General features: G+C 39.5%; 2 protein-coding genes across 2 annotated transcripts; one reads left to right on the forward strand and one right to left on the reverse strand.

Moving 5' to 3' along the window:
- Nucleotides 1–266: 266 nt before the first annotated feature.
- Nucleotides 267–2271, reverse strand: cysltr1 (cysteinyl leukotriene receptor 1). Its single transcript, XM_055033897.1, has one exon. It carries the CDS (start codon nt 1856–1858, stop codon nt 698–700), a length of 1161 nt encoding a protein of 386 aa, XP_054889872.1. The 5' UTR covers nt 1859–2271; the 3' UTR covers nt 267–697.
- A 12024-nt stretch (nt 2272–14295) lies between these two features.
- LOC129362752 (uncharacterized) lies at nt 14296–16830 on the forward strand. The gene is made up of 2 exons (XM_055034470.1): nt 14296–14426; nt 15464–16830. Exons 1-2 carry the CDS (start codon nt 14389–14391, stop codon nt 16164–16166), a joined length of 741 nt encoding a protein of 246 aa, XP_054890445.1. The 5' UTR covers nt 14296–14388; the 3' UTR covers nt 16167–16830.
- The last annotated feature ends 8296 nt before the right edge of the window (nt 16831–25126 follow it).

The following is a 25126-nucleotide window of genomic DNA, read 5'->3' on the forward strand; positions in this document are numbered from 1 at the left end:
AAAAGGGTTATTATGGATTTTTTTGTTTTCAAAGTGAGATTCTGAGGTCATTGTTTCCTAATCTGTAGCAGAATGTCATGTAATCCTGAGATCTTTGAAGGGCAAATAAGTCATTCCTGTAGTACTGGAAGTTTAACAAGCTAATCTTATCAAAATAAAAGTAAAAGTTGAAATAAACTAAGGCAGTTTTAAAAGCTTTAAAAACATTTGTAAACTGACAAATCACTGAATGTAAACACTGCGGTGGAAGAAAAGGGACAGACATGTTGATTTAGCTCCATGATTTATTGTCTTGACGTTGTGTTTACTTCCACAGTATTTTACAAAGACGGCACATGTCCTTCATATGTATGAAACAAGACACATTCATGACACTCAGGGTTCAAAGCATCTGTTAAAACATTATCCAGGACACATTCCTACAATGATATGATCATACACTAATCTATGAAGTACAACAGGTTGCTGTTTATTGTTTGTATGATATTATATAACTAATTTAAATAAGCACTCTTTTGAAAAATAAATATCCATTTCAATGAAACCTGTCTTCGTTAGTCTTATAACCTACTGAACATTTAATACTCATGCGGTACATTAACCCAGCAACAGTTGTAAAAAATGTTTGTCTTTGTTTTCCTTTCATGTTTTTTATGTTGCTTTCATTCCCTGCTTTAACCAAAGACCCTCTGCTTGTTCAAAGATCCGCCGGGTATGCCGGAGTTAAGCCTTCGACCTGGTTCTGGTTCTCCCTGAACTCTGAGCTCGTGATGTGCTTCATCTTGGACGGGCGACGTATGGTGCTGTTTTTTATCGTGTGGCGCAAGGAGGACAGGCGACTGCGGAAGCTCTCTCCGGAGAAGAAGTACAGCATGGGGTCAAAGCACGAGTTGCAGGCGGCCAGGCACAGCGTCACCATCACGGACTTATGCATGAAGTTCTTGTCATCGCAGGTCATCGTCGTGGAAAGCAGACTCAGGTGGATGGTGCGCTGTATGTGGTACGGCATGAAGCTGACCAGGAAGGTCAGCAGGACGATGACAATCATCCTGATGGCTTTCGAAGCCGAGCTCTTCTGTCGACGGACAGCCGGGTTGCGAGAAAGCAGAGTGCGGACTATTCCGGCGTAGCAGATTAGTATAACCAGGAAGGGCAGGATGAACCCCAGCACTAGAGCAAAGTAGTTCAGCGCCTGCAGCTTGGGTAGACGGTCACTGTTGAATTCCGGTGGCTCGAAGCATTTGGTTTTGTTCGACTTTGGGTCGAAGGATTGACCAGACATGAGAAAGGGTGAAGATGCGAAACTGCTGAAGGTCCATATCCCCACACACACAAAACGAGCGCGGTTCACCGTGGCCACCCCCAAGTTCTTCACAGGATAAACTATAGCCAGGAACCGCGTGACGGACATGGCAGTCATGAAGTAGATGCTGCAGTAGAGGTTCACGTAGAGAAAGTAGGAGCTGATGCGGCAGAGGAAATCCCCTTGCTCCCACTGACCTTTTCGGACATAGTAGAGAACCCGCAGAGGCAGAGTCATCACGCACAGCAGGTCGGACATGGCCAAGTTCATCATGTAGACGTGAAAGGGCGAGATCTGGCGGTACGTTTTGATCAGCACGATCAGGGCGAAGCCGTTCCCCACAAACCCCAGCACCGTGATGAGGGAGTACGACGTGGAGTAGACCTGGTTACGGAACTCGTCGATGGGGGGGCAATCGTCGGTTCTGTTTCCCACGCCGTCTGTCCCGTTTGAGTATGCCATGTCTTGTCGCAGCTTGACGAGACAGAGGGGAAGACCGTGGGATAAAAATCTGCAAAAACATGTAAGCGAAACACACAGGTAGAAAAAATACATTCAATAAGAGAAGCTGTTCTGATGAGATAGACTGACTTAGATATGACCTATTTTGAGCAGCTGTGCATGCTCTGGAGGAAACAGAGAGCAGATAAGCATCTTTAAGACTGTCATCCTGTCATGTGACAGATTTTATCAAAGCAGGAAAGGCAAAAATTACTAATATCTGCTGCACAGGTTTTGACAAATGCAATCCTGTCAGTCAAAAGAAATTGGAAAATAGCAATTTGTCAATCTAAAACCAACACCATCACTGGGGATAAAATTATTACTTGAAAACAAATACAGACAGACTAGTTAATGGAAGATTTTATTCATATGTTTATGATATTATGACACGCTTCAGAGGAGCCAAATTCTTAACTTGAGTATTATAGTTTTATAAGCTCTTAAGGCTTTGTTGAAGGTTGTTGTTCAACAAAGCACTGCTGTTTTACAAGCAGGCATTGTAAAGTTGCATAATTGTGATTTACATGTAGGGAGAGGCCTCTTCTGTCTATATCGTGTACAAAGACGATAAAATGAGAACAAATCTTGAGTTGGGTACTTTGGCGGTTTGTTTTTTATTCGTCTATCAGAAACTTTAGCTGCTTCTGTTGAAATACTGAAGATGAATAGTTTGAAGGATGGGAAGAATTTACCAATTGAGGACTTTCTAAAAGTTTGCAAAACAATTTTAATATTAACAAGGCAGTTTTAGGTTGGTTTTACGCCTGCTGTCTCCTGATTAGGGGATTAGGATTTGATCTCCAGTCCTTATTGTTTGCTGAAATGTCTTACACACAAATGCATTGATGAGTGAAGTACATCAGTTTTTAGTATTTTATTATTTTTTGAATTTTGAGACATCTCTTCATCTGCTGTCGATGTCTTTAAACTTGTCACTTCTTCTTTTGTCTTCCTCTTTTCCTTATCTAAGACTGACACTCCACATTATGCTCACATATGCTAAGTAAGTCATTGAGTCAATGGTTGATCAATTTCCTGGCACCATTTCAGGTTATTCGCAGTGTGCCGTTTAATGTCATTTTTAAGCTGTTAAAAATGACAGTGGTTGGGGGGACAAAGTGGCTAAAATGTGAAAAAGAATATTTTTAAAAAGCTGTTTTTTCTAACAATGCACCAATTTTTAAGTTGAATTGTCACATTTTCTTTCCTCCAGGTATTTGGAAATACATGAAATTCAGACATCCTGGGAAAAATATAATAAGAATGAAGAAAACTAGTCGGAATTGTGAATTCAATGTAAGAAAAACTAATTTATCCTAACTTTTGTTCATACATATTATCTTGCCATATTATGCATGCGATAAAATGCAAACATTGTAGAAGACAAAACAAAATTCAAAACAAAAGATGCACACTTAAACAAACATTCCTGGTCTCGTTAAGAAGGCAGAAAGTGCAAACAGCCGGACAAAAACTTTCTCCTTCATCAAATAGGGCTTTAAAAAGGTCGTCCTTACCACCAACTTTCCAACTTTCTGTCCTGTCAAAGCAGGTCCAGATGAAGGTCCAGCTTCAGAGTGTCCCCTCCACCACTTCGCCTCATCAGCTGCGGAGGAATGAAGCGCTCTCTCCTTCTCTCTTCAGGCTCTCAGCTGTTTTATGTGTTTTTCAGCGTAGGACCAGTCTGTCTCCTCAGCTATGCGGTGCAAGAACCCAGTGACATCACAAAAAGCCAGACAGTGCAGCAAACACCTAAACCGGTGAGAGTGAGGGGGGGAAAAAAAAAGGAAAAAGAAGAAATGAGAGGTGCAGCGGTGCAGAAGGTTTTGGTTTCGGTAATGGCTCTTTCAACTCTCCATCCTGCAGCCGTTTGAATGCAGCTTAGTGCAGCTCTGCTTTTTATGCACTTCTTGATGCGTCTTGAATCTGTTTCCTGATAACTCCCCCTCTCCGTCCCTCCCTTCTCCTCACACACACACACACACACTGAAGACAGGACACGCAGGATTACATGCAGCGTGAACTCCGTCTCTTCCTTATGAGTCCTCTCATGTTTCTTGGTCAGATGTTTGCTCTCTCATGTGCAACCTGTTGTAATGGATATCCCCATATTTACAAAGTAGTTTGTAATACACAGTCGAGCCGACGTGGCTTTTGCCAAGGCGTGCACTGAGAAACGGGGACAACACAACCGGACTATGACGCCTGGAGAGCCAGCGAATCTGCACTGACGATTAATTTTTATTCACTGCATAATGTGAGAAGAGTCTCTGTCGTGTCTGGCATGACTACAGTGCCTTGTCTGGACTTGTCGAGATCTGAGGAAACTTGAGCTCACACGAGGATGTGTTTACACATATATACACAAACACACTTAGGCTAAACTCAGTGATGTGCAGTATTTCCTCTCTGCATTGGTAATGAGCATCATTTGCAGTGAGTTGATGGCGTTCGGATACGCCAGTGGAAATGGATGGCCTAAGGACAGCCTGATGATGCTGCTGTAACTCGATTTTAATAATTCAACCCCAGCGACCCCAGGAGGCCAAAATAAATCGCCGGTGAAAGCGGCGTGTCAACGCCAGCGGGTCTCAGAGGCTCCTGGCTTCACTATGGCTGGCCTGTGCATTAAGCTCGTCTCAAGCGAGAGCATAAAGTGTTTTGACCCCTTCTGCGAGTTGATGAAAGTGCATTTGTATGCTTTTTGAGTCATTCTCTATCGATTCCTCTGAACCTTTTAGCAGTTAATGAATACACACTCGCATACACGTGTAGCGTAGCGTTAGCTTGCTGTTTGAACTTTTGCAAAGTGGACTTGCAAGTTCCTTGGAATCCTTTAAAAGTCACATTTTAAAACAGTTTATAATATTGTGATTCATGTATGCTGAAATTGTCAAATCAGATTTAATAGCATTCCTCTTTTTTCAGTAAATAAATCTAAAATGTATTGGTCCATGGTGAGATGAAATTCGAGCTTTTACTGGGTTCTAGATTGACAGTTTTTTTTTTTTTTTTTACTGGTTGGACTGGAGCAACACCCAAATTTTTACATTCCAATTTCACATTGCAGTTTTACAGTTTTTTTCTATCACTGTGTGTGAAGCTAATATTGACTTAGTGATGAATCAACAATCTATCAAACATGAAGTTCCTTGTTTGAAGTTGAATTTTTCAAGACAGGCAACTCTTGGGAAAACAATGAAAGTGTTTTAAAGTTCTTCCACGAGACAAAATGAAAACTTAAAAAAACGGAAAAAAAAGAAAAAAAACTTCTGATAAAATGCAGAAAATCTAAAGGACAACTTCAGAAACGTGGAGCGCTAAGCCTATTTTGCACGTGTCAAACTGCACGTTTTGTAGACATTTTTCTGAAGAATTATTTCAGACTTCAATTTACATAAAAGCGGAGTTACTCTTTTGGAATATTAAATGCGTCATTGACAATTTGCCACTGAAAGGAAGCAAGAGAGAGGCGTGGATCCAGCATTTCTAATGCGTTTTATAAATGCATAGCTTCGTCAGAGTTTCACTTTGTAATAATGCATTTTGAAATGCATTATTACCGTCCCGCCCTCTCGAAAGTAAACGAAGTGCTCCATATTATTGACTTTGCCGTGAGGCAGCAAGGAAATCTGGTCGGACTGTCTTCATGAGCCGCGCTGGGCAGCCATGGGGTCTGTAAGTGGTTCGTTTACGTACACGAAAGTTACGTTACGTTACGTTACGTTACAAAGGCAGCCGTTAGGTCGAGTGCGCGCACGAGGACGAGGAGAGTGACAGCTAACATGCTACAGCTTAGCAAAACGTCGTCTTCTTACAATGACGGGGTTTTTGTGTGTTTTTTTTTTTGTGGTTTTTTTCGCCCCCCCCCTCAAAAATCTTTATTTTAGGAAGGGGGTTAAATTATTGTTTGTTTCGGGGCATTTGTAAAGATTTTCAAACAGCTTTACCACATTTCCTCGCAGGAAATATCTTCATCTGACTGGCCTAGCAAAGCTTAGCATAGCCTAGCATAGCATTGCCTACTCACCTCTCTGACTGCTGTACCTCTCATCTGAGTGAAACAATACCAAGTATTCTTTTGTTTAGTTTCTGGTGCAAATACCTTAGTACGCTTAACATTAGACTAAACTAACTTACTAGTAAAATTTCAGCAAAAAATATTAGTACTACTGGCATATTATTAAACTTATAATGAAACATTTTCCCATGTTAAAAGTGAAATAATCAGCCAGTAGAACTATATTTCCTTTTTTAAATCAATATTAAGAAGTTACTGAATTAAACAAGCTCCTGTATCTTGCCGAAAGGTTAATTGTAAGTTAGTTTTGTCTCATTTAAAGTAAACTAATATGTGATGCACTAAAACCTAGACACATAATACTTTGTGACATTTTGGATTGCTGCAGAGCCTTTCACTATTTCTGATTGGTTTAGACCAATGTATGTATGTCTACTTTTGGACCACTTCAAAATGTGGAGATGTGTGTTTTTTATCCTCAAACGACCGATTTGACCTCAGAATTTAGGAGTAATCAAGCTGTATTTGGGATTAAACTGGTTGCATTCTCGAGCACTAGCTCAGCTCGGCACCAGCTCGAAACAGATTTTGATTAATTACTAGATTGACGAAGGTGTCATACACATGCAAACTCAAGAGTCTGGTTTATTTCTAGCTCTAAAGAAAGTGTTTTTTTTTTTAACTGAATATCTCCACAAACAAACCTTAACACATAGCATGCACAGGAAACACAATTCTGACATTTACAGCACAAGAACAAGAACTTGCCGCAAATACAGAATCTGAGATAAAAGCTTTACGTGTTTTGTAATGACATCAAACAGAGATCAAAGGCTGACCGAGTCGAGTGGAGTTTTCAGAGATGCTGTGGATGCTTTGTGGATCATAATTGCGCTGATTTGCAAAATCTAATAATGTGGGTGGAAATTGGAGATACTTAGTGTGCTAAGTGCATTGCCCCAATGAGGTTTCTGATGAAAACCACAGAAACTTGGTTTGTTTAACTTGTCTAATGTAGTCAACTTGAGTCCACACTTCCAAATTATATATATTTTTAAAATGCTGATATAGTTAAGTAATAAATTTTAGTCAAAATACATAAAAAGTAAATTTTCCCTGATTTGTACATATTATCACCTCTGAGTTTTATCTACATTGTGTGAAAAATTATTTTTTTGGTAATTTAAATTACCTCATCAAAAACACACATGAAGAGTTGCTTTGAATCTCCCGTGGCAACCACTGGGGGTTGTAAACCTGAAGCGTTGTTGTGACGATGTTTCTGAAGGCAACGATTTCGAAAGAGCAGGAGCTTCTTAAAGAGACAGAGGCCCAGTTTCAAGGCATTAAACTGCGCAGTCATTTTCTTTCATATCCTGTTTGATACATACAGCATTTTTGTAGAAACCGAAGGCGACATAGTTACTTGACGTTGCTATGAAATGGCACTCTGTGCCTGGAAGTTACATAACACCACCCCTCTGCCGTTTTTACTATGTTTTCCAGACATAAACGATTTTGCCATTTAAATGCACAACCTTTTATGTCTGAGAGCATTTCGTGTCACCGGGTGTATTTGTTGCTACAAAAATAAACTTACTGGCAGACAGCTGCAGCTACCTACTAAAGGGGAAAGGCTTCTCTAAGGAGGAACTGCACACAAGTCTCTTATTAAAAATATAAAAAAAAATTCTGTTTACTGACAGTTTACTGATCTGTGGACTCAGTAAACTGTCACCTAAAGAGGGAATTGTTAGCATTTTCAGTTTAATAAATGGATTGAATTAATTACCTCTTTTCCTCTGTGAGTGTCATTTTTCGAAAGTCTTAAAGAGAACCAGCCAAATTGATGACGAATGGGAAACGTTTTTACATTAACACTCACTACTCAGTAATGATGGAAAGACTACGTGTCCCAGCTGGTTATTTAGTCAGAAACACTTGCTAATTTTTGTTTACTTTATTCAGACATAGTGTATATTTGAGCCGAGCCAAGCAGCTCTCCTGCTTCTGCAGGGTCACAAGTCGTTCCATGGAACAAGTTCATACTCATAACAACAGAAGGACAGTTATACAATCTGTGTGACTTCACACCAGTGGAAAGTTGCACTCTTTCTCCTGCCGTTATCCCTAATCAGTAGCGATCAGATATCAGCAGGACAGCTTTGTGGACACAGCATTACTGTCTTTCTACCTGGGTGGTCTGCTGACAGTCAGATCTGCTGTCTTCGTGAAATGAAGAAAAAAAAAAAGTCACCCACAATTTTTTATAGCAGACCTGCATACGAGGATGTTTATTTGGGTCATATTATCTCTGAAATTTATTGATTGTCAGTCGCAAAGTTTCACAAAAGAGAGTTCAGCAAAGCGTCACCAAAGAGCTGAGGTGGTTTCCGAGCAGCTGAGATTGTGCAGATAGAGCGACGCCACGTCAAAGCAGCAAGTTCTGCCTTTTGGCTCCAGCAGGCTGTCGGGGTCGTGAACAGCAACAACAACGTCGTGTATATTCTGAAGAGTGTCGCACGTTTCTTTATATATATTATATAAAAATCGACCTGAAATGAGTTAGACAAAACTGCCAAGAGGCATGGCAGCTCTTCATCGTGGAGGGAAAGTCACAAAAAAGTCAAACGACGAGGTTGTAACTTAACCTTTGGGCCTGCCTGCAAAGCGCTGTATGTGGTGTTAGCCCACATCTAGACACGTGATTAAAGCAAAACTATGGCGGTTGCTTTTTTGAAGGAGTCGTTTCTTTTCAAAATACTTTCAGAACTTTAAAAAAAAAAAATTTTATTATAACTTTTATTATAAATGACTGTAAATTAAACTTCTGTTTGTCAGCCTCTGCTGCAGAACAAACAAAAAAATCAATAAAAGAATAATCTCAGCAGACGCCCCCGGTCAGACGCTACAACTGCTGGTTCCATCCGGTGTTGATGGGTTAAATGGGGGATAAAGTTGTCAACACCGCCTGCGGTCAGGCTCTAATTCAATCAGTATCATCAAGTCGGTCTCGCAGTTGCTCTGTGGAGTCAACAGCATTGACTCTGTGACCACTTAAACAGCTTTCTCGTGGTGTTTTTTTCTGTTATTTGGTTTTTAATTGCAGTACATGACTCACAATCAGATCAGTCTTTATGCATTATAGATATTCAGTCTCAACAAAACACTTTTCCTCCTCGCACTTCCGATTAATGTAACCAAGAAGGTTTTTATGCAAGTGATGATGTAGTTGTACCAGTAAGAGTGAGAAAAGCGTAAAGCTGTGTTAGTACTCCAAAAAAATAAATAAAAGGTGATTTGCCAACATGAGAAGATCTGTAAGGAGTCAAACGTTGAAGGATGCAGATGAAGTCGCAAAGGCTGAAATGTGATTAACATGATTTGGTTTTAATATGGTTTAAATATACATCCAACCAAATGATCATACTCAGGTATGCTTAAGAACCCATAGTTTTTGCTAAAATAGCTGTAAGTATTTTTATAAATATGTGGTGGCAGAAAAAATATTCATGTGTTTGTGAGACAAAATGAATACAAATCCCACATTTCCTGGACTTTTTCCACATTTTACAGATTTGGGGTTAAATGTGACAGACCGACACAAATATAGCATTTAATTGTGATGTAGAGGAAAAACAGGCATGATGGATGCATAAGCATCCACCATGTTCAGATCAGAACCAGGACAGTTCATTCGGCTGTTTAGATTCTGCTTAAAATGATCTTTTTAGATCTTAGCTAAATCTCGATATTTGCTGGACTTCTTCATAAAGCAGCTGACTATTAATGCTGCCTTGCCAGGTTTTCCTGCCGTAGTCTGGATATGTCTGTCTGTCGGTGTTACACGTCCAAAACTGCATTGTAACAATTTATATGTGACGAAACCACAAGAATGTCACTTCCTTCACCAGAATATCCAACCTTTTAAAAAATATTTTAAATACAGAGGTGTTTGTCAGAATAAAACAGTATCACATAGGGAAACAGGTTTTTATTGAAATCACATTAAACACGGACGTCTACAAATACAGAACACCACAACTATGTTTTGCACATTTATCCAACGTATTTTGTAACTGTCAAACAATGACTTGTTTATGCGTAGTTTGACGTCACGGCAACCTATGCCCCCTATTTTACCCAATACTTTAAAACATGAAACGTGACTTAACACTTTGCAGTCGGTTATCGCAGAGCCCAGATCCGTTTTCGTTACTTTCTCGTTTAAGCAGAAAAATTAACAGATGGTGGGGGCTCGTCCGGGATCAGCGCATCTTTTAGAAAATAGAATAAATTGTACCTGAAAATATTTTAGTTATAAATAAACTAAAAATTGTGGTGGCATTTTTTTAGGTGCACCAGAATAATAAACATAAACATTCGGTGAAGGTTGCTCCAACACCAGAACAGCAGGAAAATTCTTCCACTGAAAAGATGCCAACACTGGGCAGCCAGGTGGAAGAAGAGACAAAGTCTGCAGGAGATTCTGACATTCAGCCAACCAAAGTGAGAGAGAAAACTAAGTTGCTAAATTTTCTGCTAGGATTTGTTTTTAGGTCCCATTATTGCCCATTGGTTATTTTGATAAAATAAATAAAACTATCTAAAATCTTGCTAAAAAATAAACAAAAAACTATTGATTATTTTTGCTTAATCTTTTAAGAGTTCTTAACCATTTGGCTGTATTATCATTTACCACATTGTCAATTTTCAGTGTTTTCAACTTCTTTTGAAATGCGAATGCTCAAACTATTTTGTGAAGGGGGTGGGTGTATTGTATTGTTGTTATAATCTGATATATATGTAATTATATAATGTGCACTCACTAATTTATTTCTTCAATACTTAACTTTCGAGGACCGCAAAACGATGTTGTTTGTTCGTCACAAGGTAACATTTTGATCCCATCTGACCAGAGTGTCTTTCTTCTTGTGGAACATTTTAAATGGGAGTTTATGTGGTTTTCTTCTTGCCACTCTTCCATTAAGGCAGTGCTTCTCAATTATTTTCCGTTACGCCCCCCCTAGCAAGAAGAAAACTATTCGCGCCCCCCACTCCCCACCGTGACTATCCATCTCTGCATAACATTTTTTCCTTATTAACATTTTTTTCGCTGAAAAAACTCTAGCGGCTTATCGGCGTGATTGGGATGTAACGTATTTAAGTGACGCGCTAATTTATTTGGCTTCATGCTGTCCACTGCGAGCATTTTTAGACACAGCAAACACACCGGTCTTTCCTCTTCTCCAACTGTAGTCACAGTGAAGCCAAGCGCTAAATACGCTTCGTCGTATTTCCTCTTCTTAGCTTTCGGTTGACTTTCTGTTGTCTCATTATCTTTGTCTCTCTCCGCTTTTCTTTTCATCCCTGTGAAAAACTTTTTATGTTGGGGGTTGTTGAATAACGGAGGCCATAGACAGAACGCAGTCGGAGCTTTTAGTTGACTTAACACTGCTAACCAAGGCAAACCTGTTGTCTTGTAAGTCGTAAAATGTTGCACTGTCGCAAACGTGACAGAAGTAACAATGAGAGCGCCACTGCCGCCTACTGTGCGAAATTACACTTTATACTAGTTCGGCCAAAAAAAAGCCTGTTCCCCAGGATCACACGCGCCCCCCCAGGTATCGCACCGCGCCCCCCAAAGGGGGCCCGCCCCACTATTTGAGAAGCACTGCATTAAGGTCGGATTTATGGACTTTTTTTTTCTTTTTTATCAAAGTTGAAATGTTTCAGAGCTACCACAAGCCTCTTCTCTGATTAATGCTGTTCTCCCTTTCTGTTTAAGTTAACAGTCTCGAAGTATTCTTTCTCAGTAATAACAGATGAAACAGAGCTTGGGATATTGTTTTATAACTTTATTCTTCTATGTATCTTCCATATTGTTCCTGACCTGTCTGATGGTGTTTATTCACTGATAATTTGTTTTATGCTTTGTGTTGATCTGGAACACAAATTAGCAATAATATACAAAATAAGATGCACCCCTTCCCCCAAAAAACGAGGAAAACTTTACGTCCACGCTTTGCTTTTACATGTTTAAAAACTGGATTGTGAAAAATAAACATAAGGAAAAAACACAAGTCCTCATGCACTTGTTTGTGTCTCATATAGGAGATGGGAGGAATGTGGCGTGACGATTACTGGGAAATCTGTCATTAGTAAACCATCAGCCATAAACACCAGTGAAACTGAAAATATTCCGCATATTCTGACACTCCTGTCTGTTTACATTCTTTTGTCTTGGGTCCTCGGGGCAGTGGTCCAAATCAAGCCGTCACTCAGTGATTCAGTAAACTAACCTCGATCTAATTCACCTCAGCAGATACACACATCAAAAGCTAAGTCAGCTCGGCAAGCCTTGACACAGAACTGCTTTTCTTCAAGTGCTTTTCCTAATATTAACACACCACTGTGATTATAGATAGTGTAAACAGCTCACACCGTCTGAACGTGTTTCAACGCCATGTGTTCATGTTTCAGGCACTCAGCAGTAATCTCTGTAATTTGTATACCATAATTTTTTGGTTTATTGGCTTACGCTAATAGAACACAGTTTTTACCAGAGGTTATAACAAGTAATCCCACCTAACACCAGTCCAAGTCTGTGTACCATTGACAGGTCAATATGCAGGAAAGTAAGATGGACACTGATTACTATATGCACGACAAAACTGTATTCTAAGCTTCACATCATTTGTTTAATGGGTTAAAAAAGGGAAATTGTTTTTTTCTGTGATAATGATAATGTCAGTCATGGTTCAGCTGATCAAAGCCTCAGGCTGTGGGGCTTTGAATAGCGTTCACTTTGCTCCTGCTTGGACTAAGAAGAAAGATGATTTGCTTTTAGCATGCCTTGTCCAAAAACTTTTATTATTAGAAGGAGATTTAGGATTGGTTTTAATTTGAGAACATAAATTAGGCTGGGAAATGGAAGATTTCAAATGTTTCATGTGGCAAACTGTAAGAATAAAAAAGACTAATTTTGGATTCCAGGGGACCTGCTCGTCACAAGAAGACTGGGCCATTTTCAGGTTCTGACGTGCTCAAGTCTCAGTAACTCAAGGGAACAGGTGTATTCTCACCCTGGTGTGCCGACCCATTCAGTCTGCCGCTCTGGCTTAGAGACACACTGCAGGCTCTTCATTTTCAGACAGGACACTACTGGTGGCCTCTTTGGCCCTCAAGGGCCCTCGCTTTGGGCTTTCAACTGCAAAGGGGAAGGGTGGGAAATGTGGGCTTTTAATGTCTTGATTGTTTCTCTTTGTGGTAGTTTTTATGTCTTTAATGCGCCTTTTATTATGTTTTAATGTTTTTAAACTCTTTATGGGCGGTTTAGCTCATAATTCCGTCTGGATTAATAAAATACCAGGTAATTCAACTTGTTTTAACTGAACTTAGCTCAACTTAACACAATCCAACGTAACCCAAACTCAACTCAACCTAACTCAAACCAGCTTCACCCAACCCAACTTAATTCAGCTCAACTCAAACTAGTTTAACTTAACTGGATTAACCATTTGAAACATGGGAAATAACAAAGTCTTCTACTCATATACATAAGCTCCAAAAAACAAGCAAAATTTTTTTTTGAATACCATTACTCAAGTGGTTTGCTATGGACCAGCCAGGTGTTGGTGAACTGGTTCTAGTTCTTGCTTAGCGGAACTTAAGGAGCAAACTTCCTCATGTGTAAACAGACTCAGGTGAGTCCAGTCAATATTAGGGGGTGGACTACGGGCAAAGTGATGGATTGTGTGATCCAGCTAATGGGCTCAAGGGTTACGACTACAACTCCTTGATGCATCCCTTCTGAAACACAACCAAGTCAAATGGCTGAATTCCTTCGTTAGGGCGTCAACCTGTTCTGCAGTCGTGGAAGTGAGTCATTCATGTAGTTCAGGTGTGTGGCAAGAGGAATGCAGCAAAGAGCTGAAGGACGGAGGCTCTACATTGCATGATGTCAGATAACCTCAGAGATGTGAGGTTAGGGAGGCCTGTTGACACTTATACTGTGCCACAGTAAGCAGAATGGTTAGTCATTTTAGAATGACAGCCACGTCATGTTTAGCCACTGAACTGTAATCGCATCCTCTTTGTTGTGGATACAACTGTTGTGCCCTGAGGTGCAAACAGTCAAAATAAGACGAGACAGCAATAAAACTCATCATGTCTCTTGCTCTGTACTCTGCATTATTTCCAGTTGATGACCTGGGGAAAATTAATTTCTAGTAGCAGTTCACAGCTGAAGGTCGGCGTTCCCTCTGTGGCTGTTCCAGCTCCAATCGCAGCTCCTTCCTCCTTTTTTAAGAGTTACCTGGAAAACCGACACAAGCCCGCGCAGATGCCAGCTGAGTGGAGGAGAAGCCTCTGGCATAAATCTTTTTTTTTTTTTTGCACAATCATGAGTCACTTGTAGACTGGTTTTGCTCCGCAGGCGCCCAGGCTGTTCAGGTGGAGTCACAGTTGCAGAGACAAAGCAGAGAAGGTTCCTCACACTTTTATTTGCCACACAGCCACCCTGGAATTATGGTTATTGTGGAGAAGTTGTGAAACAAGAATGGTGAGCTTTGACCTTGACCTACCTCCTCTACACAGGTGAGTTCTAATAAGCAGCCTAGAGGAAGACGAAGTTGTTGAAAATAACGACCATGGCGGGGAGTTGATCTAGAGGTTGGGAAGATGGAAAGTTGGCGTGACCTCGGACAAGGAAGTGTGGGGAGACGTTGAGATTGTTGATTTAATCTAACCAACCTCATGTTCTCACCTGTAGAACTGCTGAAAACGTCCCAAGGCATCATCTCCAACTTTTAAGCATTTCTTCCTCAAATTTTCAGGGATAAAAACCCTGGACGAGTTGAGCGTCTGTTGCTGTACAATAACCTGATTTATGCAGCTGCACTTTAACCTAACAGTTCAAAACTGTCTGATAAACCCAACACTACCAACTAAACACTAATACATTTCCATATTTTTTTACTTTAATATATGCTTGAAATACTATTAGCTAGACCATCGGAATGAGAGGTTTGAGTCACTTCAGGTCTTAAAGGTACAAATTCTTTTACTGCAGATAAATATACAGTTTTAAACTATAGCAGAGGGTGAAAATGTTTACTTTTAATTGCAATCCAGCTGCAATTATGTGTTCTTACATTTCAATCTCAAGAGTTCAACCACAAAACAACATTGATTCATCGACGACATCTTTTCAAGATTGGTTAATTGGCTAGAATTGGATGATTGATGATTTGTTGGTTGATCCACCATCAGTCGTTGCCCTTAAGATCAACCTTTTCCTGTGGGTTGTTGCTACCCAATTCTGCTCAGGTGTCTAAAATCAAATACAGGTCACTTTTTTTCCCAATCATAAAATAACTCTAAAGCTATAAAACATTATTTGAGTTGGTCCATTGTATGAAATAATTTAAAAAACACTGAAGTTTACTGTAAAATGTAAGTACCTTTGCATTAATAAAATTAAAATACTATACATGTATATACATGTGTGTACTTATATATGTGGACAGAGGATATCTTTTTGATGGTAGGCTGCTATTTTTCAGTTTCATGTGTTTAATGTTGACAGTTAACATTACGACCTACAAACTAACATCGGTCCGAACTGTGTGCAGATCTCACGAAGCCTTGAAGTCGGTGTGGCAGCTGAGCTCGCGGTGCTGGCCCGGTTCGGGCACAGAGGGAGTCCTCTCCTCCTCCAGAGACTGGCTGCGGCGCTTCCTCGTGCTCAAGCTGGTCACCGTGCTGCTCTTTCCCTACGGCGACGAGCTCCCCCTGCTGGTCGGCTGCGTGTTCAGCCTGCGGGCTCTGCAGCTGCTCCGCTCCCCTCACATCTCCACCAAGCCGTCCGCCGTCTTCCTGCTCCAGCTGGCCCGGACGGACGCACTTGTGCTGCTGCGCTGGCTCATCCGGCTGGGACTGGCTGTGGGAATGTGGGCCGAGGAGGAGAAGGAGGCGAGACAGAGCCGGGCCCTGAGCGCGCTCAGCGAGCAGCTGCTGGAAGCCCACCATCTGGCCTCGCTGCTCCTGCTGGGGCTGCTGGGGCTGGAGGTCACGCTGCTGTCCCACTGGCCGCTGCAGACCCGGAGGTTCAGGACGTCCCAGTGGGCCCGGCTGTGCTGCAGTCTGACGTGGGGGCTGGTGCTGCTGGAGCTCGTGAGTTTGCTGCACGCCAGACTCTTTGAGCAGCAGACGTACCTGTCCACGCTGCCCGTCGTCTCCCTGAGCCTGAGGAAGATGCTGTGGTTCGTCAATTCGTGGATGCATTACTCCGCTTACAGCTTTAAACCACAGAGAAGGAAGAGCTCGTTTCATTGAGAGCTTCTGAAAACTCCATACTGCTCAAACACCGAATCTTACAAAGTACAAACACTTGAAACAAGACCAAGCTAACTTATAATTGAAGTTATCTTGATTGGACCCCTGCAAACTTGCTAAGGAACCCCCGCCCATCATCCTGTCGAGGGCAAAAAACAATGACTGCTCTGCCAGTGTTTTTAGCTGTTCAGCAGGCACGTGCAGAGGGGGTGTAGAGGGGGCTTGAGCCCCTGTCCCTTTTACGTTTGATGCCCCTAGTCCTCTTTTTTATTTTATTTTTAGTGTTTTAAATTATTATTAATCTGTGCATCAGAAGGCCTGCTTGTGGCCCTCAGCAATAATATTTATTTAAATATAATAATTTCGCAAAAATAAACTAGTCTGGTTGCTTTCAGTCCAATAATGACTCAGTTTCTCTTCCTCCATGTTGTTCAGACTCCGGGTTCACGGTGAGGAGGAGGATCTGCGCCTCTAACTATCAAATTATGGGAAAGAATATTTTTTCATTCACTGGTTTAAATATTGATAAGGTGAATTCGTGAGAGGGAGACCAGGTTTACTGGCCTGAGTTTGAAATCAATCACTGATTATTCGTTGTTTACTGTGATATTTTATGGGTTTAACGTGTCATGTTCAATTGATGACATCACCTTAGCCCCGCCCATTTCCGACAGGAAGTCACATGTTTTTTCTGCTGTAGGTTTTACTTTTACTCTATTATTTATATGGGGGTATTCCTGTACAAACTGACATAAAATGGTGTGATGATGAACTCTGTCAATACTGGGTGCTGGCTGAACCGTGTGGCAGTGGCCAAATGGCGAATTGCAGTCTCTTGCCATGTGCAAATCCGATTGGCACCAAACTGGATATGGATGACCTTCGTTCACCTCCAAAGAGCCCAACAGCATTGAAATGTATTTTGACTCCACTGCGCCCCCAAGTTAGACCACCAGCTACATCCCCTCGCTTCATTGGCCGATCTGCACCAGATTTTGTATGTGTCGTCGGGGAGCGCTACCAAATGCATCGATATGTATCGCCTGGTGGACGGTCGCTTAAACTGCACGACAGATTCTGCGGTGGCTGGTGGGCGGTGGTGCCAGAAACCCCGCGGTGGCCAACATGCCGGAGCTTGCGGCTTTAAAATATATCTAATTATATTTATAAATATATGAATTATATATTGACTTTTAATTTAGAGAGAGATATTAATTATGTGGAAGAAGCCGGCGCACCAGAGAGAACCTGAAACAACCAACCTGAAGAGATGATTGTAGATTTCAGGCAGAACAGGATTAGATCAAAGCTTTTTTCCATCATGGCAGAAGAAGTTGAGGAATATAAAGACCTCGGTGTTTTCTGGACTGAAGACGCAACAGTGAAGTTTCTATAAGAAGGCACAGAGAAGACTGGACGTCTGGAGGAAGTCTGATGTTGAGAGCATCATCTGTTGGGGCAGCATCAATCCCAGGGACCTAAAAAGTTTGGTAAAGAAGGCTGGTTCTGTTCTGGGGACATCTGTGGAACCTCTGGAGATGGCAATGCAGAGAAAGATTCTTCATAGGATCAAGAAATTTCTAGACAATCCTGACCATCTTCTTCACAAGCCTGTCTTGGGAGAGAAGAGCAACAGCGTCTTCAGTCAGAGGCTTCTTCAGGCTCAGTGTGGCACAGACCGCTTCAGGAGATCTTTCCTGTCAACACCCATCACCATCTTTGATGACTCTTTGAAAAATCTTGATGAGCTACGACAATTTTCTTTGGGATTCAAGTCTTTTAATTTAACCTGAAACAGGAAATTGAATTTCAATCGGTAAATATATTTTACCGGTTGAAATTCAATTTAAAATTAACTCAAAATGTGTCACTCTCCAACAAATAAAGAAGTCCAATGAAAAAATAAACAACTAAGAAATAGTTAAAACACCACCACAGAAAATGAACAAGGGAGTGCAAAATTATCAAAAGTAAAAAAATAATAACAATGGTTCCCATATGTTATTTTGGTGGGAAAACTCATTTTCTGTATCCTCAGTGGTAACTCATTCAGCCTCATTCTTGTTGAAATCGTTCCTTTGGACTGCGCTCTCTTCTGGAATGCTGTCTCCAAATGTCGTCGTCTTTAAAACCAAAATTGAGTCTTCAGACTCGACCGTCTGTTTTTTAAAGCAAACTTCCCAGCTGGGGAAGGATCAACAAGAAACGGATCAAAAATGTCGTTATGGGAGAAGTAAACCTCCACAGCCAGGGGAGTCTGGGGCGGTCAGATGGGGATGGATCGAAAAGAAAAGAATAAAAAGTTTTGTTACCCGAGAAGCAAACCTCCCCAGTCGGGGACGGATCGAAAAGAAAAGAAGAAAAAATGTCGTAATCAAAAAGCAAACTTCCCCAGCAATAGGAGGATCAAACAGAAAAGAATCAAACTTATTGTAACTCGTTGTTGGAAGGGTCAAAAAGATTGTACCCAGAAGAAATGCTCTCGTCCTTCAAGTCACCTCTTTTGTCTTTGCTACCTGGAAAAAAATGGGAGAAAATTTATCACAACCTTTCCTCATCCCTGTTGTGACAAAGTATCCAATGCCAAAGCCGAGGGGAAAACACACGCCGACTAACATTTCTGTCAAAATGTAAATCCTTGCAATAAAACAGTGCTTAGGTTTGAAGAACTGGTTGGATATGAACTGATGTTTTGAAACACAAACATGTTTGTATATCAGAGACATCATAAACACTGTAAAACACTAAATCCTACGAAGCATTTTTGTGTAGTTTCAAACATCTTAGTACCCTTGAAATAAGACAACACTATTTTACAAGTAGCTTTTCAGCAAGATGTTTTAAGTTAAAAATCCTTGAATATTGATAAAAGTACTACTTCCATTGGCAGATTAGATCAAATAGCAAGATATTTTTCCAATGTTATGAGTAAAAAAATCTGGCATTGGACCTAGAACCTTTTAATCTATATTAAGAAATAATTGACCTAAAATGAGCTCTTGCATGTTTCAGAAAAGTTACGTACAAGTGGTAGTGGACATTTATCATGGTAAATTTATCAGAAAAAGAATTTAGATTTATCGACGGCACGATAAATTCCAATTGATAATATTTAAAAAAAACCAAAGCTAACAGTAAAGTAATACCGATCACTATTCTTTATGTTACTGGTGTCTCAAAGAAGCGTATTAAATGGTATATTTTTCAAGAACAATATTTCTAGCTGTTATTGCTATGAAACACATAGTCATAGAGTTACCAAAAAATATGTAATAATAGTGATTATAGTCACTTATTATTGTCATGATGGCACTTCAAAAATATTGTTATAAAACTTTAACACCCATGCAGCGAAAGCTGCCCCTGGTGCCCTTTTTGATTTTTGATTGTTTGTTTCAAAACGGAAAAAAGAAAATTAGCTTAATATGTGGTAAAGAAAAATAATATTATAATAATAATAATAATATATTTTAATCTAAAATTGCCTGTACATCTACAACACTATAAATTTATTGTAATGCTAACAGAAAAAGCACTTAACTGAAATAGAACCGTTGAACGATTAGGACATGTACTAAAAGAAAAATAAGTACAACTACACAAAAAAATATATATTATATACACAACAATAATACCACAAAATCTTACTGTACTATTTTATTTTTATTAAATTTGGTCAGATATTAGTATTTTTGCCAATTTTCAACCAATTTCCTGAGCCAACTGCCGAGCGCGTGCGGTCACTCACCAACGCTCTGACGCTGTCTGACGCTAACGGGATTTTTTCCCCCAGTCACAGCTGCTCTCAAAAGAAACTTCCAGAGATTAAAAAAAAACAAAACAATAAAACCGAATTTACTATTTTCAATTATATATTTTGCGAAATTATACTAATATTGTTTTCCTTACCGTTTGTCCAGATTTTATAAGCTCTTTCAGGCTCTAACAAAAACAACGGTTAGCTGTGAGTTCTCAACCGCCTCTGACGCGTTCTGAGCAGAATCACAGCGCAGGAGTGAAAGGGGCGGGACAATCAACCCCATTGGTTGATGTAATACTTTATCATGAACAGCTCTTTGTCACTTATTGACCCCTCATAGAGTGAAGAAACAAAGGTCACTGCCATTCCGATCAGACCTTTCATTGTGCAGTGAGATTTGTATTTGGAGAACATCTCACTTTGGAGGAGAGGAGAAGCAGGAGTTTGACATTTGAGCTCAGTACAATCTACTATCACTTGAATATCAGGAAAATCTTTGAAATCAGCAGGGAGCTGAGCTCGGATGTCCTCTCTATCAATCCAGATACATAAAGAACCCAAAAGAGTGTACAAATAATTGGTCCATGAATAAATAATGCAGCTTACAGTAGAAAGGTGAATATTAAACCGGTTTGCTAGGTCTCTTTCCTTAAGCCAAGTACATCTGGAACAGGAACAGTTCATCAATGGGTTGCAAAGAATGCCTCTGATGAAAGAAAAAGCAGAAATACATTCAAAATATGTAAAGATCCATATTTATTTACTCATTTATTTCAGAGAGGTTTTTTTTTTATAAAGAAATGTAACCAGTAGAACTAGAGAAAATGTATATATGCATAACCAAGAACAGAATAATTAGCTTACCACTACTTTTTGGTTTTCTCATTTCTTCCTACTTATTTTCACTTATTTAACCCTTACCTCAACATAATGAAATATATTACATACCTGCTCAATAATTATCAGAAACTTGTGATAATGATATGCAAGCAGCACTTTCTGAAGATAACATTCCTGCATAATCTGTAGTAAAAATATCTTATTGAATACACAATGTGTACTTGAGGAAGCAGCAGATACAAACCGTGTGCTGCTCTGACAACAGTTACAGCTTCACCGCTTCCCTCAACACATCATGAAGTGACGATAACTTGCAAATTTGTTGGTTCACAACACAGTAACATTGCAATTTTTTTATTTTTTATTTTATGGAAAAGTGGATAAAGTAATCACAACTTTTACTTATTCAAGACGACCTCCAAACCTCCAATAAATTGAATTTAAAAAGTTAAACATCTTTTGAAACTAAAGCAGTAGATTGCAATTATTCTTGTCTTTTGTTATAAAAACGCAAAAATACTTTCAGTAACGTCACATACTTTTTATTTTCACGCGATATCCATATAGCGCAGCAGGTTCAGCAAATACAAATCACTTCTAAACAATAACACTTGTCACCAAACAAGTGTGACTTTAACACGAAATGTAAGTGTTTAGCTTACTTTTGAGTTCAGACATATTTAATTAAGAAACCAGAGGTGGGGCGAGTAACCCAAATTTTAAAAGGAAAAAGGTTTGTTGCGGTGTTAGCTTAGCTTACCTTGTGTAAAATCGGATGTCATCGTCAGACCCGGCGAACCTTTGTAATCCAAAGGCAGATTGAATTTTCAGTTCTTTAATCTGGTTAGTTAGGGCTTTTATTTCTTGTTTTAATTTCTCATTTTTATTTATTGCCATGTCCAGGCCAGCTGGTTCTGGGACAGAGCAATAATCGTGATCAGCATAAGTGATCACTGTGCATCGCATAGGCGGCTCAGCTGCTCGGATGTCAGGCTCTGGTCTGCTGGCTCTTTCAGGCTGAACTCAGAAGTTGTTCCACTGAAATAACAAAGGGACGGCTCCTTTCTTTACCATTCTTCTCCCACCTGCAGTTTTAGGTTGAAAAAGCTGATCCGGAGGGAAGTGAAGGCTGCAAACTTTGCTATGAGCTGTTAGCTTGAATTTGACTCGACGAATATTTATAAGCCACCGCCTTTTTACGTCAGGATCTTGCGGAAATCCGTGAAAACTTAAAAGGCCGTTATGTTTGGAGGACGCTATGCACCGTGGAACACAACAGTGTTCGTGGTATTGCTTAAATTGCTTTTGAAATACGACTTTGTCTTTCCTTGCGGTCATGGTCGGGTTAGGTTAACCAAAAAAATTAGCCGCATTTGCGCATGCGGATGTGACGTCAGCGCGGCAGGCGCAAAGAGCCGATTTCACAGTTTTTAAAGACTTTTAGCACTTTTTGAACTATTCGATAAAATGCTTATGTTGGTTTTACAGTAACAATAGGCAAATTGTTACTGAATAAAACAAAACATAAAGTCTAAAAAAAACCGAATTTACTATTTTCAGTAGGAGGGAGAGGGAAGTAGTTTAGCCATGTTAGCTTCTAAACTCTTAAGATTTTATTGGCCCAAATAAATAGGCAGTAATGTCTCTGAAAGTTTCTTATGATGATTGTAGTTTTTTTTAAGCTTGGCTGATTGTAAAGGTCATTTGAAGCTACAACGAGCCATTTCCTGCATACATTTTACATTTCCTGTTTGACCAGGATCAGGCATGCTCTTTCGCAGAAGATTATTCAATTATTACTATCACTATTTTCCCAGAACTCTCCTTAGGATTTTTCAAAAATTTATAACCAGTTACTTGAATTTCCCCACTGGGGGACAATTAAGAGTATTTCTATTCTATTCTTGCCTACATGACTAAGAATGCATGATGTAAAAGCATTTATAATTTATTCCTCATATCGTGTTTGGGAAATTCACCCTACATCTTTAAGTAGTTTGAACAAATGTGTCTTCTTCTTCCAGTCAAAGGTTGTGATTAAATGTTACATCTTATCCATTTGGAAGATTATCTTACTTTAGGATGGGATAAAGGGTAAAGATGCTCATGTATTGATTTGCTGTTGATCTGTTTTTATGAACATGGCAGAAATGATGCTGCCACAATTTGTAAGTGAAGATATGTTTGTTTTTTTAACAATGCTGAGTGAATAAAACAAGCTTGTGAGATTAATTATGCACATTTCTTCCTGTTTTTTAAATCACCATTTGTAGTTCCTTTTTTTTAATATAATTTAGATTATATTTGCCTATTGTTACTGTAAAACCAACATAAGCATTTTATCGAACAGTTCACAAAGGATTCTGCGAATTAAATAAAACGGAAATAAAACTTTTCTATTGTGATTATAGATCATTTTAAATTTTTTATCTTAATTTTTTTGCAGCGTATGAGTTACGCATTATTATTGTGGAGAAGTGCCTGCACGTGACGAGAAAAACGCGAGCTGACTCGTTTTTAGGTCAATTGGAAACGGACTGAATATTTTCTTGCAGCTTCACCTTCGCGCCTCTGGAACCGAAACGATCCTGGTGAGCATCTGCGTTGTGATCACTGTGTAGCAAATGAGGCATGTTTATACTTTACATTCAGGGACACAGACGCCGGGAATAACAGTAATAAAAAGAGGTTTTTAACACGTGTTGCTCATTGACGTCAACCTGAGGAATGAACTTTGTTTTCTCATAATTTCCAACGTGATTCAAAGTACTATAGAAAAATACCGTCTGTCTGCCTGTTAATGATTCAGTCTTTTCACTATTAATGGACTGAAGCTGTCGCCTCAGAACGATATGGGTTTAAGCTTTTTTTAATTATTAGTATCGTTTACCCTGACTTAACTTAGCTGGTGTTAGTGCAATATGTTATTCTGGAAGCTGCACTTCAAATACAACAGCTTTCTTTGCAGCCATTTTTAACAATCATGACGTATTTCATTTGCTTACCTTCCAAAACTGAACTTTAAAACAAACACAAAATAAAATAAAAGCGTCTATAACCTTCAATTGTGAAATAGAGACAGAATTGGCAGCCGCAGCTCCTTGTGTTGGACCCATTTTTCCTGCAGTTCCCATCAGAAAGCAGCTGAAACACCAGCCGATAAACTTTATGACGCAACTCGATGTTGTGCAGATTAAATATAGTGTTGTTTTACGTAGCACTGGTTTTCAGAAGCATGATCGGAACATGCCTACGGGATGGGCAGTTTTTACTTCCTCGTCGATAGGACTGTCAAATTTTTCCATCCGAGATTTCCAGGGTTTAAATTTAGAAGGCCTTGGGTGAAGACCTGCAGCTTGACGTCTTTAATCTCACTCAGTCAGCAGGCTGGTTTTGTGAGCTGGCAGCAGTTTTCCCTACCAGTCGTATGGAAAAGGAAACAACGTTAGCGGCTACAAAACAGACACGCCTTGGCTGCAGGGCAACTTCTCTAGAAATTTTACGCTAACATTCACACACCGACCGTTTATTTACTCAGTTTCAATCTTACATTTAAGCTCATCTTTTTCCTCCTTTCAGTCCCTTGTGAACTTTCTGTCTGTTGTCTTTAGACACGATCCAGAGTTCTCCACCTACGACCTGCTGTTTACTCACAGCAGTGAGGTATCAGGAACATCGATACGTTTTTAAAGTAAAACAAAATGTGATGCATTTTCTTTGAGAAAATGACGTCAGCTTAGTGAATTTATAGTTTTTCAGCCGCCTTGTTCCTGTTTTTCGAGCACACACATACACAGAGCCTCTTCAGTGTGTTTGAGTCAAACGGGGTCAAACCGATAACACGCCACACTGCAAACGCACAGACGGCACAAATGCACATCACAAAAAGAACCTGATGTGGGTGTTTGCACCACTTTGTTTCACGTTTTGCTACACCAAAAAGAACCAAAAACTTGCAATAGTGCACATTTGTTGAGACGACTATTAACAAATTACAAATGTGTTAATAGGAGAAATGTTTATAAACATATAAATAAATATATTTAGAAATAATGTTTTGTTTATAAATATTTTTTTACAAATAAATCCAAATATTTCAAATTTTTTATAAATAAAAGAGTCTAAAATATATTTTTATAGATTAATTTATTAAAAAAACAACCTTTTTGCAAAAAATAAATCAATTTGTGACATGTGTTAATAAAAGAAATTTTAATAAAAATATAAATAAGTATTTTTCTAAATGATGTGTTATTTAGAAATAAATATTGTTATGAATTATATATATATATATATATAGTGTTTCACTGGCGAGTCCAGAGTTTCTGAATCCGATCCATCACAAATATCAAACAGAAGT

Source organism: Poeciliopsis prolifica, unplaced genomic scaffold (assembly GCF_027474105.1).
Source record: "Poeciliopsis prolifica strain line A6 unplaced genomic scaffold, Auburn_PproV2 SCAFFOLD009, whole genome shotgun sequence".
NCBI lineage: Eukaryota > Metazoa > Chordata > Actinopteri > Cyprinodontiformes > Poeciliidae > Poeciliopsis > Poeciliopsis prolifica.